Consider the following 18,496-nt stretch of genomic DNA (forward strand, 5'->3'; position numbering starts at 1 on the left):
CAAAGCTCTTGGGCCGTGGGCTGCACACTTCACAGAGCTGCTTCCTATAATCAGATCTCTAACAAATAAACCCGCTCTCCACCAGATCGATGCCCTGAGCCCGGCTTGTGCACAGCAGCAAGTTAAACTTCCCTCTCTAATACAGCCCAAGCCCACGGTTACACGTTACGTATTCCACTGACAGCACGTTCAAACCAAAGAGGTGCTTTTGGAATAGCAACGTGGAACCACAGCCTTACAGTGATATTGTAATTCTGCACAAACACGAAGAATCCTGCAGTGTATGGGAGTCGCAGCTCTAGAAAGACAAGCAGTTCACTCTCTATGGATCAGCAAAACATTGCTTCGGAGTTGCACCCAACATCCAGTCCCATTTTTGTGTAGGGAAAAAGGAGGGATACAAGCAAGAAGTAATTGACCAGAGAAGACAAGCGTCTGCAATGCCACAAGGAGTACCTCAGGGTATGTTAACAAGTAAACGGTATGTTATCAAGTTCTCACACATGCACATTTAAAATTTATTTTACTATTGTAAAAATGCTATGGCCATGTTAAAAAATGGATTAGCAAAAGTAGCCACTTTGGCTCACTGATGATTTATGACATTTTTGTGTCATGTGCACTTTGACAGGACAACCTCATCTGTAAAAGATATACCCAGAGAAGAGTTTATTCAGCTCAACTTGAAACCAACAGAATATGGAAATACTTACCACATGCTGCAGCTCAGGCCTGTTCTCTAATTCTTCAACAACTCTGTCAATCTGAAAGAAAATAAATAAGACTTAACAGATAGCAAACTTGTGATGAACATCACATTTACAGGTCTGAAAGGATGAGTAATACAAGCAAGCATTGGACTGCCATGCCATAAACTTATTATACTCACGGAAATTTTATCTTCATTATCCAAAAGCATGTCTACTGCTTTCTAAAGTAAAGAAAGAGAACCCAGTTAAGAAACAGGTACACACGCTTTCCTCACACTCCATATAGTATTATGTTTGTTCACTGATGGGTATCAGATGAATATTGCAGACGTACTCTTTTCAGCAATAGTAATTCAGGGAACAGTTTGCATAACATCAGCGTTCCCCGACAGCACAGCATTACAGGAGAACACATCATGTATTCTTCCAGAATACTTCTCCTAAGTTTCCACACTAATAACAATCAGTGTTGCGCGCTTGTATTCCAGGTGAAGTACGCCTATCAAATCGTGGGTCACTGAACGCCACTGTCAAATGATGTAGAAATACTATTTGTCCCATTGCAAAAGGGAACTGCAGGGTGATGGCTGTATAGGAAACACACAACTCAACTTGCCTTACAACTGTAACCCTCCAATCTATCTGCACACCGATACCGTAACACAAGCAGACAAGACCACGTAAGCAGACTGGCCACTGGGATTCTGCTTCTTCTTAGAAGAGCAAACTTTGCTTCACATTCAAATAATACAAAACCGTAGATTCCTGGTATGATTTACTCTATTTAATAAAAAAGAATTATACTCTTTTTTCCCCATGTAGTTTAGAATGGGTACACCAAAGATTGTCATCTTTGGTACAGATGGCTGCGTATTTTAGGTCCAGTGCTTAAACCATCACTGCACTGAAAGTGCAGATCTACTTGGTTTCTTCCCAAGGATCATACCAAAACTCATTTGCTGAGGTTTTATAGGCCGCTGGGAAGAAAGAAGATTGAATTAATTAAAAAACATGTACTACTTGTTTTTGGAATTAGGTTAATAACCTTGCAAACTTTCAGAAGCTATAAGAAAAAAAAGTATTTGTGGGCACAGGTAGTGTTTTCCTCAATCCTCCCAGTAATGGAAGGAGACTGCAGAAGAAACAAGCAAGCCCAGGATGTCAATACCTGGCTCAAGGACTGGTGCCTCCGCCAAAACTTTGGGTTTTGAAACCACGGAAGAGCCTTCTAGAGACAAAGTATGCCAAAGCCTGATGGGATCCACCTGTCCCGATGAGGAAAAGGCACCTTTGGGCATAAGCTGGTGGGACTGATTGAAAGAGCTTTAAACTAGAATCAACGGGGGAAGGGGATACCAACAGGTATCACGGCAGTAGGTAAGTCAAGGGTTGGCATGGCATCACCTGAGGGTGGCAAGGCTAGCGGGAACATTTACACTGCTCCAGGGAGCATGGAGGGCTCAGGAGCATATCTGAAATGCTTGTACACCAATGCACACAGTATGAGAAAGAAAGAGGATGAGCTGTAAGCATTTAGTTCCCAGAGCTACAGTATCACTGGTGAGATTGGTGGAATGAGTCCCACAGTTGAAGTGCTGGGATGGAAGGCTACTGGTTGTTCAGAAGAGATAGGCAGGGCAGGCGAGGTGGAAGTGTTGCACTGTATGTAAGGGAGGTTTGATTGTACCACCCTTAGAGTTAGCGATGATGCGGTTGAGTGCCTCTGGGTGAGGATCAGGGGGATGGAAAACAAAGGAGATGTTAAGTGGGTGTCTACTACCGATTGCCCAACCAGGATGTAAGGACTGATGAGTTATTCTATAGGCAATTAGGAGGAATTTCTGGACCAGCAGCCTTATGAGAAATTTCAATTTCCTAGACATCATCTGGGAATTATCATACTGCTGTGAGAAGCAGGTCTTGGAAATGCCTGAATTTTGTAGGAGATGATTTCTTGTCCCAAGTACTCAGTGGGCCAACTAGGAAAGATGCCCTCCTTTGTGACTAAAGAAGGACTCATTGGGGATGTGATGGTAGGTGGATGTCTTGGCCACAGTGAGTGATCACCAAATGGTTGAGTTTAAAATTTTCAGTGCAATAAGAAAAAAGAACAGCAGAGTTGCTACCCTGGATTTCAGGAAAGCAAACTTTAAGCTACTCAAGGAGCTACTTAGCAGTGTCCCCTAGGAATCTGCTTTTGAGGGCTTAGGGGTCCATGAGCGATGGTCAGTTCTGAAGAACCACCTTTTAAAAGCCCATGAGCAGGCAATCCCATTGTGTCCTAAGTCAAGCAAGCAGGGCAGAAGACCAGCTTGCATGAACAGGGAATTCTGCTTGGAAGTCAGGAGGAAAAAGAAATTGTATGATCTCTGGAAGCGAGGTCAGGCTTCACAGGAAGAGTACAGAGCTATTGCTCTTATACACAGGGAGAAGACATGAAAGACCAGCTCAATTAGAGTTGAAACTGTCCATGTTGTTTCAGATAATAAGAACGGCTTTTAAAACTATGTTAACAGCAAGAGGAGGTCTAAAGACAACATTGGACCAATATTTGTTGAAGATGGTCACCTGACAAATAGGGAGGAAACTAAAGCGGAGACATTCAATGTTTTTTTTTTGCCTCAGTCTTTAATAATACTTATAGACCTTGGGCTGCCTGGTCCCCTGAGTCAGAAGACCATAACTGTCAGAACAGTAACTTTCCATTTGTGGACGCTGAAATTTTAAGAGACCAGCTGTATCAGTTGAATGTTCATAACTCCAGGGAGCCTGATAGGATTCACCCCAGAGTAATGAAGTAGGTAGCAGATGCTATGGCAGGACCCCTTTCAATCATCTATAAACAGTCTTGGGACGCTGGGAAGGTCCCGGCTGACTGGAAGCTAGCCAATGTCAGTCAGATCTACAAGAAGGGCATGAGAGAAGACTGAGGAAACTATAAACCTGTTAGTCTAACCTCAGATCCTGGAAAAATTATGGAGAAGATCATACTGGGTGCTATAGAAAGACATTTAAAGAATAATGCAATCATCAGGCACAGTCAACATGGGTTCACAAAGGGAAAGTTCTGTTTAACCAATTTGATATCCTTCTACAATAAGTTCACCTGCCTAGTGGATGAAGGGAAGGTGGTGGATCTATTTTTTCTGGATTTTAGTAAGGTTTTGATACTGTCCCTCACAGCATCCTTCTGGACAAGTTGTCCAGCTGTGAGATGAGTGGGTTCACAGTGTGCTGGGCAAAGAACTGGCTGAACGGCACAGCTTGAAGGGTTGCAGTGAATGGGGCTACATCTGGCTGATGACCAGTCACCAGCAATGTTCCTCAAGGCTCAATTCTAGGGCCAGTTCTGTTGAATCCTTTTATCAATGATCTGGATGCAGGAGTTGAATGCACCCTGGGCAAGTTTGCTGATGATACTAAACTGGGAGGTGCTGTTGACTCTCTCAAGGGACAAGAGGCCTTGCAGGGGATCTGGATAGACTGGAGCATTGGGCTATGATTAATGGGATGAAATTTAACAAATCAAAATGTCGGATTCCTCACCTCGGATGGTGTAATGCCAGGCACAAGTATAAATTAGGAGTCAAGTGGCTGGGGCCCTGCAGAAAGGTGTCTGGAGGTGCTGGTTGACAGGAGGCTCAACAGTCAGCAGTGTGCCCTGGCAACCAAGAGGGCAAACCCCATCCTGGGGTGCATCAAGCACAGCATAACCAGCCAGTCCCAAAAGGTGATTACCCTGCTGTATTTAGAGCTGGTGCTGCCTCACCTTGAGTATTATGTGTGGTTCTGGGCCCCACCATTAAAAAAGGATGTTAAGGTCCTTGAATGCATCCCGAGGAGGGCACCAAAGCTGGTGAAGGGGCTGGAGGGCATGCCCTCTGAGGAGCAGCTACGGACTTTGGGCTTCTCTAGTTTGGAAAGCAGGAGGCTAAGCAGTGACCTCACTGGTCTCTGGAGCTTCCTGAGGAGGGAAAGTGGAGAGGAAGGTGCTGGTCTCTTCTCCCTGGTACCCAGTGCCAGGACGTGTGTGAATGGCTCAAAGCTGCATCCATCAGGTGAGGCTCAGCCTTGATGTGAGAAAACATTTCTTTACCAAGAGGGTGGTCAAACATTGGAACAGGCTTCCTGGAGAGGTGATTGATGTCCCACGCCTGTCAGTGTTTAAAAGGCATTTGGACAATGCCCTTAACAACATGCTTTAACTTGGTCAGCCCTGAAGGGGTCAAGCAGTGGGACTAGATGGTTGTTGCAGGTCCCTTCCAACTGAAATTGTCTATTCTATTCTATTAATTGACTGCAGTGAAAGAAAAGTGGCAAGTACATTTAACATATGCCTTAGAATAAATTCACTGCCTCCTTTCCATGGCTTATTAATAGCGTTATTTGATTAGAAATGCAGAAAGAATATAATCATGAAAGTCTACTTGAGAATCACAGCAATGATCTTGGATCTGGTACACTTCTCACTGTGAGTGAGACACTGCAAACACTCTCTGCCTCAAAACTATCTTTAGCTCATTTATTTTTAATCTGTTAAAATATCTCTAGTTGAAAGTGAATATAAAATCATTAAGATCACCATACCTCTGAATCAAAATCCATGAGCAGAACAATTTTGTCTCTGATAGAACTGAAAAGATTGTGCTTGTGGATCAACTGGAAGACGTCTTTATGCCTCAGAGTTAGGTAAATTTCTAGGGCTCTGCCATAGCGCTGGTCGTAGGTATACCTGATAAAAAAACGTATTGTAATACACGTGATCTTACATATCTAAGGGTAGGAAAATTACCTATGAGAGAATATATAAATGTATTCTATGATGTAAAGCTTGTTAGGATGCTGGTTAATTTCATAGAATCATAGGGTTGGAAGGGACCTCTGGAGATCATCTAGTCCAACCCCCCTGCCAGAGCAGGGTCACCTAGAGCAGGTTACACAGGAACACGTCCAGGTGGGTTTTGAATGTCTCCGGAGTTGGAGACTCCACCACCTCTCTGGGCAATTTGATGAATATCTAAATAGTTGCTGTGATTTGCTTTTCTTAAAAGGAAATAAACCACTGGGCAACACTAATTTTATCTCTGTTGATATCACCCACTGCATTTGTGTTCTGACCTGCATTTTCATTTTCCCATTTTCAAGCCACAAGGGAAACCACACAAAATGCTAGCTTTTCTATTTTTGGAAACTAACTGGAACTCTCTTCGGAGGTAAAAAACTTTGTTGTCTTAAAACTTTGGGGTAGACTGTAACACAGCAACAGACAGTAGCTTCGCTTTCGTCAAAAAAGCAGTATGAAAAGAACTTGACATGGGAATCAGTCTGAGAAAACCAAAGAGCTTTATGCTTGTACGACGTAGCCTAGAACCAGATCGGTTTTGGCACATTTTCCAGCCACATACTTCCAACCATCCAGTAAACATAAATATACCACTTTTGAAATAGTGGGGAAAAAACATTTTATTTTCCTGTGGGTAATTCTGAAATGCACACTTCACAAAGGACACTTCCTCTGACAGCATAAAAGAGGAATGCTAGCTATTTGTTTTGGAAAGAGGAGTAGCAAATCCAATCTTATACTCTACTCTTTGCTTTCATACTTGAGTATACACTTTATAAGGAAGGGAAAAGAATTGCTAAGCTGTGCAATCAGCAGAATGGAGAGCAGAGAAAGCTGATACTCTGCAGACTGCCGCAAAGCAGATATTTATAAGAGATTTAGGCAGATATTTATAAATTATATAGTATACTATTTCAAGCTTACTTTTTGCAACAGGAGTTTAAAATTGTACTCACAATTCTGCAAGTGTTCGTAGCAAAGTCCTGTTCTGGGGATCTTTCTTCAGGTGATCCACTACAGCTTGAACTATGATTGTGTTGTTGTAGAGATCTCCAGGCCACTCTTTTATCAGGGTTGCAAACCCCTAAAAGTATAAAAGATTGTAACAGAAACAGAAACAACTGCCCAAGGAACATTTCAAAACATCAAAGCTTCAGCTAAGCCTCTGAGATGATACCTGCTGTGCTTCACCTCTAAGCCACTTTTACGTGCCCACAGACATGCACAGTGCAGAACACAGATTTTCCTTCTGAGGGCAATGTTATTAAGATTCATGAAGCTGGGTCTCTTTCAGGTGCTGTATGCTTTGTGCAGCACCTCAACCGCTTGTGCTACAGTAAACAAACTAAAAATAATAGTATTAATAAAAAGTAACCAATCTCACAGTATTTGTGTGCTCTGAAGAACATCCTACCTATTCTTTTAAAAATCTAAACCAAAAGTCATCTTTTAAACCTTTTCATTATCGTTGAATTGTCCACTGAAAATCTCTTGGAATACAACAGGGAATTGCTATCAGAATTCCACATTGCTGAGGGTGTTTTGCTGGCAATAGATATTACACGTGGACATGTCAGGCTGCAGTACCTCGTAGTCACTCTCCAAAAACTCATGCAGGACCATTTCATAGATCAGAGGTTTCAAAACTGGATCCCGTCTGGGCAAGTAACGACTAATTGCCTATAGGAACAAAGAGGACAAAGCATCAAAAGGGGAATGACATGCAACATCCTGGTACGCTGATGATACAAAAAGAATTATTGTGAAACAAAAAACCAAAGCTACATGCAAAAACATAGCTCCTGGTAAACACTGGAAGCGCTGTACATTCATATTTGTAAGCAGTATCCTGAAGTTATTTACTTCAAGATTGCACACATTGGAATTGCATTACTTATCTGGAAGAATTTGCATTAGAAAGATAGTGGTAAGATACTAGATAGAATGGGAGTATCAGCCATTGCACTTAGAGAAGTCTGAATATTTACTGCTAGTCATTTAGAAAATAAAACCACAAAAGACCCCTCAGAAGAAGGTAGTTTTCAAAATCCGTTTTGTCCAGTCTTGCTCTTACATCTTGTAAAAAAGGTATAAGCATTCATCAGCTGAAAAATGTGTACTTTTGATTTATGACTTGCTGAGGTCACTAAATCTTATGAAGAGTTCTGTTTTGCCAGCTATTTTTACATATCCAAATGAAAATTAATTTGAGAATACATCTCTCCACGGAAAGGGTGAAGGCGTGTGATCTGTTGCTCTATAGGAGGTGTTAAGGAACTGCATTCTGGCAGGCAGGAGATGAAAACCTGCCAGAATGAATCAGCTCATACCCCGGAATTTCAGAGCATCTTATTAGCACTATTATTCCATGCAACTAGAGGCCAAGGTTATTACCGCCTGCCAAAATAAACCCTATCACTGCCAGCTGTGCTGGGACTTTGGGGTTTGTAGCTGAAGGCCCAATACTGATGAAATCTCTCCAAACACTCAGAGATGTTGCCTGTTGCCCACTAATGGCACATGGTGCACTAGCATTTTGTTACTAAAGTTGCATGAACAAAACAGGAGAAAAAAAAAAAAACCTCACTACATCTTTTTTTTTGCAGTTTTAACAGACAGCAGTGACTATTCACAACAAAGTCTCCTATTATGTAAATCAAAACAATTGCCTAAGTTACATATTTCATGAAAGTCTCCCATCTGTAGGTGAAAAAGGAGGTAAAAATAAAAGACCAGTAAAAAAAAGCATTGTTAATGACTTTGCAAAAATTAAAAGTTCATTGCTCACAGGAGACCTCTTCTCTCCCCACGCAGTTTGAGCTTGGCCAGTCATTGAAATGTAGCGTGCTGCCAACATCAGCTCCCACCGTCTGTCACAGAATTTAATAGCTAACTCAGGACACAGTCTTGCCAGCTGCCCTGGGGAATCACATTCCTGACCCCCTCATAAAAAAAAGCCTCTTCCGGCCATGAAGAAAGCAAGCTGGACATCAGGCAGAGACTCAAAGGCAGAGGATGTTCTCCAAAGGCTGTTTTCGTGCCCACTTTCTACCTTCCCGCCACCTCCTCAACACACAGCCTTGGCCAACAGGCTTTGCTGCAGCTCTTGGCTGCGGTTCAGCCTCACGGTGAGCTGCGGAGCAGTGCAGCTGCCTCCTTGCGTGGGGGCCAGGCTGCCTCGGGAAGGAAACCTCTCCTGCCCCAACTCCCATTGCTTTGAAGGAAAAGCACAACCACCTCCTGCAGTTTGGCCCCTGCACTTAGCAAAGGCTAAGAAGCATCCAAGTTATTTTTAAGCCTAGGCACAAAGGTGAACTAAGACCTGCACTGGAGGTTACAAACCCTTCCTGTTTTATTTTCAAGCAGTAGCTAAGGAGCGATGTCAGACAAAAAGCTCCAGAATCAGGATGCCTTTGTATCAGTTCCTGAACCACATGGTGAAAGTGACTTTAAATAAAAAGAGGATACTATAAACAAAAATATTTTCTTCTTACGACCTGCTTTCAGACTTTTGATCAATAGGTATAAAGGCAGGGTATACACAAGAAAGTCCATATAAAAGTTGACGTGAAATAGCATAAAACATCTCACCAATAAGCCCAAGCCACAATTATTTATTCCTCAGCGGATACTTATGAGATGAAAAAAGGCTGTCTGGATAATACTGCTCTATGCTATGCCCACCACAGTCAGGTGAAATCTTTCACGTGTCCTCTAGCCAACGTTCGGTCATTAAAGATTGCTGCTGCTAGCTGATCATCATGCCCCCCTGCTGAAAGTTAATGCTATCACAGCAGAGTCAACAGAATGGAGCACATCCCTCATGCCACAAGGGCCAGCACTCACAGAGTTTGGCATCTTCCTCCAAACCCACCTTCCTCAGCTGTTTGAACTGAGACATCGGATTTTACACTGAAGTAACTCGAGCACAAGCATGTAACTCCATCAAGCCACTGCTGCTGGAGGAGGAGAGGAGCAGATCATTGCAAAGCTCTAAAATCTTGAAAATGCCATAACAAGGTTTGCTAGAGGACATTCACCGAAGAACAGGAGAGACATCAAGAACAAAATGCAGCCTCTGGTAACCAGGCAGGACCTTCTAGTACAGAACACTCAAAAAACCCCTAACCCCACAAGCAAACAAACACCACACTCATCCCACAGGCTTTAACGTTGGGGTATTACTAATTAGTCCCTCTGCAGGAAGGGACATTTAAACCTTTACACTGCCACCTCAGTTATTGGCAAATCACGTTATATTGGAAACATCAGATTTCAGGCAACTGCTTCTATGCGGTGCAAATTCCTTAAGAAAATTCCCTTTTGAAATACACTTTGTCTCCAAATCTCAAACACAGTCTCCTCATCAGGGCTTAAGGTCGTTATAGCCCAGTTACGCTATTGTGTTTAACACCTACTGGTTGGGTAAAGGGATAAAAATTCCAAATAGCATGCAGATGACCCCAAGCATCTCAAGAACCTCTTCATTTAGATCTGGCTTCATTAGGTTAATCCTTTATGATATGCCGCTATCTTTAGGAACACGGGAAAAGTTGCCGGCAACTGCAATAGTAAAATAAAAAAGGCATCTTCTAGAACTGCAGCTTGAAGCTGAATAATGTAACGGACTGCATCTTATGTTTTTCTAAGTCCACTTTGAAGGGGCTGAAAACAACCAACTGTTTAGAAAGGCAGTAATTTAGCAGAGATGTTTTTGCAGCAAACCTGCAAATATTTTTATATTTTACAGTCTGCTGGATGACATAAGTGGAGACAAGAAAAACATCCATTCCAGACACTTGCATCTAAAAAAACAAAATAAGCCATAAGGACTGAGAAGCACTGTATCAAAATTTCACTTGTAGCTGCACTCACGGCCTTTATTGCATTGAAATAAAGAGACAGAAACATGAGATTTCATCTTCCAAGGTGGCAAAGAGTGCACCGAACCACTAAAAACCTCATACAAAAGGCAACGCTGTTCTCGCACTGGTGTGGCTCTAAACCAAAAGCCAGACATTGCTGAAAACCGTAATGCTGAAACACTTTCGCTCTTTGAGCAGAATTAAACAGTTCAAAACCAGCAAGGGACTGCATGCTGTGAGATCTTAATAATATGTCCTTTTTGGCTCATTGAGTTTGGATAGGAAGACATAAAATTCAGAAATAAACGTAAACGCGTTACCAAAGGGAGTGTGCATAATGTTTTCTACTGGTTTGGCACTGACAGCGCTATAGTCTTACATCCTGGGCAATTTATTAACTGAGAATCTCACATTAAATGTGTACCATTAAGGTAGCTGGTTTGCGACCAGGGAAAATACAAGACAGGGCAGACTGCTCCTCTCTCTTACCACCATTTCTAGCACGCAGCAGAGTTGCTTTGCAATTTAACTGTTGTTTGACACTCAAAGCTGTGGCTCTGTTGCAAGGGACTTGGATTTTCAGGAAAGATTGGCACCCACCGAGGCTATTTTCCTTAAGAGTCGGGGTAGGATTTTTCAGGATGTACTGGAGGGGAGTAAAAAGTAAATGGGAAAGATGTCTTTAATTTAACTGTGAGCATCTTTGCAAGTAAAGGCCTTGGGGGTGGGTCTTTTACCTGGGGCCTGTCAACAAGTTAAAAACAGGTCACTGAGTATCTGGATGAGCTATGTCTCCAACCCTGTTTTGAGGCTTGTTAACATATACACATCAATCTGAAAGACAACTGTACAACTAGAGATCGGGGGCAGAAAATTCAAGGGCAGCATTGTATCCCGCTACCACACTAGGGACATTAAATGCAACCCTTTAGGTACTCGGTCAAAACATGCGGGAAATACAGCGTGCCAATTACTTGAGCGCAAAGACAGAAATTAACTTACCTTAAGCTGACCTATTTCTTTAAACTTGTAAACTTCAAATTCCCAGAGTTCTGTGTTTTTGCCAAGAATTTTCTGGCACTTTCTGGAAGGAAGATGAAAGGGGAGAGAACAAACGTGGGTACATAGAATAATACAAATGTGACAGCATTACTGCAAGGATTTCTCTCTTCTTTCTTCTCCCTAACATGACACCTTCAAAGGTGACTTATTTTGGCAACCACTGCTTCAAGCAGAGTATGCCGAGTACTCTTCCTTTCAGATCTTACAGTTTTGTTGCATCCAGGAGGACTTAACTGCTTACTATGCGTTCAACCTTATGGATTAGGGCCATAAGAGCTTTATGAGTGAAGTTTTTAAATCCCATCTGAGGAAAAATTAAGCACTTAGAAAGATATACTTACACATACATAAAAACACAAATCTTAGGTAATTTCTGATCCTTACTTTAGATATCTGTATTTGATATTCTTGTTTACAGCCACGTAACCACAAATTATTTTCTGATGGTCTTACATGTAATGATACGCTAAAAAACTTAGATTATCAACATCCAAAAAAACCCTCAGTTTTGAAAATCTAGTGTGACTTTGAAAAATCAAGGCTGACTTTCAAAAAGATATATGTCTCAATTCTAGTTAAACTTTAGAAAGTTTACAGTAACTTTTTTGTCACTACAGGCGAGAAAATACAGGGCACAGTAATACATCTGTATGTTTTGAAACTTCAGAAACTCCATAACACACAGAAAATCAACATGACAAAATACTTCAAAATCAGTAATTTGCTTTTGCTTTTCCCCCACAGACGCAAAGAAAATCTTTAATAGTAAGTTACCGGGCAGCCAGGTCATACTCTCCTTTCTCCACTAGGTGATTTATATAAGCTAAGCCAATGTCCTAAAGGGAATAAAAATAAAGAATTAGTTATAAAAATTTGGAAGTCAACTGCTTGACTGCCACAGTAACTATCATTCCAGCTGTATGCACAGGGCCCTAAATGGAGACCCTGAGTTAGACAACGTGCCGACAGAACAGTCAACACAAAATACCTGCCTACACCACTCTTGGCTTCAAATTATGATGCTCTTTTAAATAATTCTCATAAACCTGATTGACGCTGAGAAGACTGTGCTACGTCTACATATTGTTCAAAACACATAGCTGATCATTCAAGTGCTTGCATTTGTTATCTCAAAAAGAAACCCACCAGCCATTGTACGAGACACGTTCTTTGTCAACACGAAGTTTGCAGGGGGGAAAAATGTTGGTTGAGAATATGAATCCTACTGCTGCTCCATAAATAAAAGAAATTACCAAGAATTTAGCAAGATTATTATATTTTATTATATACAAAATTGCCCTTTTCAAGAGTTTATCACGCAGGTCTGCTGTAAAATTGTTCTGGTAGGTGTTTAATATATCAAATTTTAGCAAAACAGCCACGCCTCTGCTGTAATCTCAACACTGATGTCACGGTCAACACAGCCCAGTGTACCTAGCACAGAACTTAAGAATCATATCAATTAAAAGCACATTTTATTTATTTTTTTTAGGGAAACAAGGCTGTGCAATGAAAAATAAGTCATTGTTTCCTACAAAAATAAACACTTGGGTCTTCTCAGGCACAACATAAATTTTTTGATCAATATCAAGGACAGTACTGAGCAGAGCAGAATATCAACAGAGGTATCCAACAACTTCAATCTACTACCAAGTTTTTAAAAAAAAAAAAAAAAGAAATCATGCACATACACCAGATTTTAGGATTTCATTCCACTATAGGAACTACCTTTGTATTTTCAACCTTGCCATTGTCAATAATGAAGATTTCTGGCAGCCTCTTTCTCTGGTGGGCCAGCTCCCCGGTGAGCAGAGAAGACAGCATAAGGAAAGGAGGTTTAGGCCTGTGGTTGTTTAGGACCCTTGCGGTTTGCTCAAGAGGCGCAGAGGGGCAGTGATCACTACTGCAACCTAAAAAATCTTCAAGACCACCAGACTTGTCAGGTGGTGTGAGTGTGGTGTCACTGGTCTGATCGCTGCTGGGCAGTGAGAGCATGAGTTGTTTTAAATCCGTGTACCACTAATCCTTCACTTAGGGCTTGATGAGGCTTTTCCCCTCAACACATTCCATGGCTTTTGCGTTAGACAACAAACACTCAACAACTCTGCTTGTATATACCCACACTGAATTTCATCCTAGTGGAGCAAATATCTGCTGACCAAGTGAAAAGCTTTTGTTTGTTTGTTTGTTTTTCTCCTAGTGTTTTGCCAGGACCTCCTTTAAGAATTCTTTACATCTTTTGCAAGGGTCACAGAGCAGCTAAATCATACAAACTCTGCGATAGGTGATGGCATGCCATTAGGTCTTGATTCAACTTCTAGACTACACAAGAAAAAAAGAATTTTTAAGACATACTGATACACAGTGTGCATATTATCGCAGTAATCTGGCTAAAAAATAAATACATCTTCTAACACACTGTAATTATAAACAGACTTCCATTTAAAGAAGCAGCAGTATTAATGAAACACCAATGTGTTCACATCAAGGTCAATTTAAACAACAACAAAACCAGCTAAAATTAGCGATGCTTTTGTGGCTATTACATTTTCCCCCTTTTGTCTTAAACTCGATACCCTTTGTTGCTCTGTGAAGGGACTATAAACATAGGAAATAACTATAAAGGAGAAAAGGAGCTTAACTATGTAAAATAATGAGAATTGCAAAGCAACATGAGTGCGCTAGATGGTGAAACTGCAACTGAATTTCAACAGCATTTAAAAGGTCTTCCAATAGCACCTTTTAAACTCCTGCCAAAACCCTGTCACATGTACAAGGTAGAAGTTAGAGAAATGTGTCACCCCCACCCAATCTCTAATATTGTAATACTGTGTGTTACCTGAAACAACAGTAAATTTAATACAAAACAAAAAGCAAACAAAACCCCTATCATCAGAGAAGTGTAATTCTCTTCTTTTTAATGTCAATAGCACCTTCATAAAACCCAGATCCTTTTGTGTTTCACACACTAACATTCCTGTTCTGCAGCTGAAACCAAGAAATTGAATGCTAGTTGGAGTATGCCTAACAGCTATTGTCTGGTGCAATACAGAACAGGGAATGTATTTGTAGCATCTCACAGCATTCTAAAAGAAATCAGATATTTTGCTTTGAATAGAAGTTTAGAGACTTACCAAAATCTTGTGCTTTTTTATGGTTTTCTGACTGATCTCGGCTGCCATCAAAGCTTCCTATATTCAAAAAGTAGAAAGCAGAGATACTAGCAAAATATACAAACTTTCAATACAGAAAGCTCTAGAACTGCATAAATCAACTATTTTTCAGAGCAGGGTGTTTGAAGCACTAGAATTTTTAATGCCATGGTTGGATGAACAACTTTGAATTCATACTCAAACCAAGGCAGTCAACCAAAGAGAAAACTACTTTTGTTTCCATCTGGGTTCACTCCACATTAGTATATTAGGATCAAATCGCAAGATTACAACGAAACAGACAATGCAATCGCATTGGATCATTTTCAAATGAGAACCCTTCACTACCAACACCTGTGAAAAAAATTTTCAGGAAAGGGGGTGGGGGGAAGCTACCTTTTACTTCCCCAGCCCAAAAGTCTACTCCAGTCAGACTGATTTGTATGTAAGTGCAATTTGCGGTTCTTCTACCTCTTTCAAACGTAGGGAAACAAAGCTGGCACTTTTACAAACAAAATGAAACCTTTAACATACAGCACAACACACAAGCTATCTACTACCTTGAATGGCTTGCACAAAGGCACACACACAGCTGTCACTTGCAAATTACTGGAGTCTTCAGGGACCAAATGCTGTGATTTACATAAACTGCAAAACTGCACTCATCATATGAGTTTGCTATTCAGATGCAAAAGCATCCACAAGGATTTAAACAAATCTGCATGAGGAATATCATGACTGCATTAACAAAAGGAATACGTGCTGAATGGCTTTCTCGCCTTTTTTTTTTTTTGTTATAATGGGCATCCAACAAATAACACATAAATAAGAATTTGCAAGTTACTTTATGCATCGTAACAAGTGTTGCAAGTCACTAACGGCAGGACATCAGAATCTAAAACACTGGGTGCATGCTGATATTGTCTATAAGAATTTATTGTTATTGTTTTAGGTGTTTAGATATACATGCTTAAACATACCAATATTTATGCAACCAAATACCGAGCTGCTTTTTTCCAAGGGAGCTGTATACCCTTGCTTTTTAGTATTGCCTCTGCTTTTTTTGTGAGTAACACTACTTCCAACACCAATACAGTTTGAGCCCACATGATTTTACTTCTAAAAGCTTCAACACCAAAGGCAAGTAACGCGGAGCAACGCACAGTACCCTAACACAACCTTCTCGTTCTACAGTGGAAGTGAAATAGAATGAGAAAAATCTAATACTGCCCACCAAGTCCATTTCCCTTCCCTCTTTAGTTGGGATAGATCTAGAAAAACATCCACGTAGCTCATTAGTTAACTGTTGTCCTGCTTTAAAGCCAAACCCCAGCTTTAGTAATTTTCAGTGACAGCTAACACATTTCATATCTGATGCTGAGAGCAGCATTTGCAACATCTAATTCAGCTACCTCACTTGGGTGCAATTCAGATGAGTTGTTTCAGTAGGAAGACTAATTCTCCAGAGAGATGGAGAGATGTACGGTCAACTCTTACCCTTCACAAGCATTTAGTCAATGACTGTAGGAACAGAAACTATCCAATCCAAATGACCTAGCAAAGTTCGTCATCCCACCCCAATTTCCAAACCAGGAAAGCCTGAAGGAAAGAATGTTGTAAAAATTACTTCGTATTTCTTCTTTTCAAGGAGCCAGTCAATGTGGTCATCTTGGTCCCGCTCTTTAGCCACAACGACATCTCTTGGGCTGATGATATAAAAAAGTGATTCACCTTCCGAATACTCTGCAAATGCATACACAGTTTCATTATTATTATATTTTCCTTAAGTAAAGCCTTGCTTTTTAGTACACCCTTGAGGGGAATTTAAAGAGGAGACACAAGGAAGACAGCAAGGCTACTCCTGCAGAACATGCATGTTTGGGAAGCTGTATTCTCCAATAAATTAAAACTGGTTTAAATGGCAAAATAGCTTTCAAAAAAAAAATTCACTACAGCTTATTGCAAATTCTGATTCATCCACTATGTGTAAACTTTATGATGGTTTAGAACACATTATTATACTTTTAGAGGACTATTACACTACATAGCCTGCAATAAACTTATCCTCCCCATCAAGGTCAAGGCCATCAAAAGCATAAATGATAGATGCCATAACCCCTGGGGACACAGCACATCATTACGGCAATGCATTTGCAATGCTATAAGTTAAGGTTATATGTATAATGCATTTGCTTATACCATAAGCCTTTATTTTTGAGTAAGCTCAAAGTAAAAACGTACTTAAAGGTAAAATCAAACACAAAAGATGACTGTTCAGAACAGTTATTATTTCCACAGAACCCATGAAGAAACACCATCAATATTTTGTAGGTACGGGAAAGAAAACCATTCCCCATCCGTTATCTGTATCTATACACGCATACAAATACACTCCTGAACTGACGAGCAATTCACAAAATGCTGCTTGTTTTAAAGCCATCCAAAAAAATTTAGACTTGTCAGATTAACTGGAATATTCATTAAGCGTAGAAGTACAACTGTGGGCATCAATGTTCTGCTTAGGGACATGTATAAAGAAATCCCAATTCTACTGATAGCAGCAGAGATGTTTTGGAGATCAGGAGCAGATATACTATATTTCTAGTGGCTTAAGGGCATTGATGTACACAAAGAGGCCTGCCAAGCCTATGATTTGAAGCATGCTGCCAGAGAAGATGCTTAAAAATCAGAGTAACGGATTTTAAAAGCCAGAAGGAATGTTTCTGTATAACACAGGCTGTATAATCTTCACCAAGGAATTCTGCATCAGCTTTGCCATGCATCTTTCTGAATGACAACACATATATCAGAAAACCATCCCATCTTATTTAAAAGACTTGTATGTATTGTGCCAGGGCTTAGTCTCCCTGCCTGTTACATAATTAAACCTATTTTCTAGGCTGAACTTGCCAAATTCCAGTTTCCATTCATTACATTTTACCATTCTGGGGTCTATTATACACCCACAGCTTTGTCAGTACAGGGAAGCTAAATAGCAGCGTGCCCCTTTGAAGTGGATCCAGGTGCATCTTAGTGTTGAAATGACATTTACTCCATCTTTGTCTCTAAAGCAGCTTTTCCAGACATCGTATCACTTAGTTCACTATTCCTGAAGCCCGTTGTGCCCGAAGAGACACAAGAGCTCCTACGGATCACATGTTGAATACATCTCCAGCAAAGATACCGCCGTCCACAGTACTGGACGTTACACAAGACCTGTATTTCTGCTTTCCCCAGTGTGTCTGATTTAATAGATGGCATTACAAATCATGACGCTTAAATATGCACATTTGCTTTCTTTCATGTGACTGGCTCTTGCAGATTTCTACTTTACATTTCAGTGTCATAAGCAGTTATAGACAGTTACTCAAGGAGATGACATAGAAATGAAAATGGAGGCTAAGTCCTCCCAAATCAAGTTTTTTTAACCAAGTTATTAAAATAAAACAAAACAATACTAAGAACACCTACCTAAATGATAATCTCTACATTCATTTTCCTGGAATCCTCGTACTGTTAGTGCATCAGAAGAGATCTCTTCACAGGACTCAGGTAGGGGTTGTACAATATCCAGTCGAGGCCTTGCACAACACTCCACTTCCTAGAAAAACACAAACATCTTAGTTGCATCCTACACAATTTACCCTAGCAATGCCAACTGACAGTCATCTACAAACAAGGCTGAAACTCAGCAGATGCAAACACTCCCAAAGGTCCAGTACTTTGCACTGGGTACTCAGTTGCGAACCATACAAGTTGCAAAGTTGTAATTCACAGAGTAGCTGTAATCGCATCTGAAACACAGAGGGAAGTTATTCCTCCTCTTGGCTTGCTTCCCGTGAATGGATCAGTGCAGTGAAGGAG

General features: G+C 40.7%; 1 protein-coding gene across 9 annotated transcripts in view; it reads right to left on the minus strand.

The window, feature by feature from the left end:
- The window catches only part of VPS41 (VPS41 subunit of HOPS complex), a 111,218-nt gene that overhangs the window by 19,444 nt on the left and 73,278 nt on the right, over window positions 1–18,496 (minus strand). For all 9 annotated transcript variants that reach the window (XM_074575573.1, XM_074575572.1, XM_074575577.1 and 6 more), the window contains 10 exons: window positions 18,104–18,233; window positions 16,260–16,375; window positions 14,615–14,671; window positions 12,255–12,316; window positions 11,421–11,502; window positions 7,141–7,233; window positions 6,510–6,637; window positions 5,298–5,442; window positions 890–931; window positions 714–764 (listed from right to left, as the gene is read on the minus strand). In XM_074575573.1, the coding sequence (XP_074431674.1) occupies window positions 714–764; window positions 890–931; window positions 5,298–5,442; window positions 6,510–6,637; window positions 7,141–7,233; window positions 11,421–11,502; window positions 12,255–12,316; window positions 14,615–14,671; window positions 16,260–16,375; window positions 18,104–18,233 (906 nt within the window). The remainder of the gene's footprint in view (window positions 1–713; window positions 765–889; window positions 932–5,297; window positions 5,443–6,509; window positions 6,638–7,140; window positions 7,234–11,420; window positions 11,503–12,254; window positions 12,317–14,614; window positions 14,672–16,259; window positions 16,376–18,103; window positions 18,234–18,496) is intronic.

Source organism: Larus michahellis, chromosome 2, assembly GCF_964199755.1.
Source record: "Larus michahellis chromosome 2, bLarMic1.1, whole genome shotgun sequence".
Lineage (NCBI taxonomy): Eukaryota > Metazoa > Chordata > Aves > Charadriiformes > Laridae > Larus > Larus michahellis.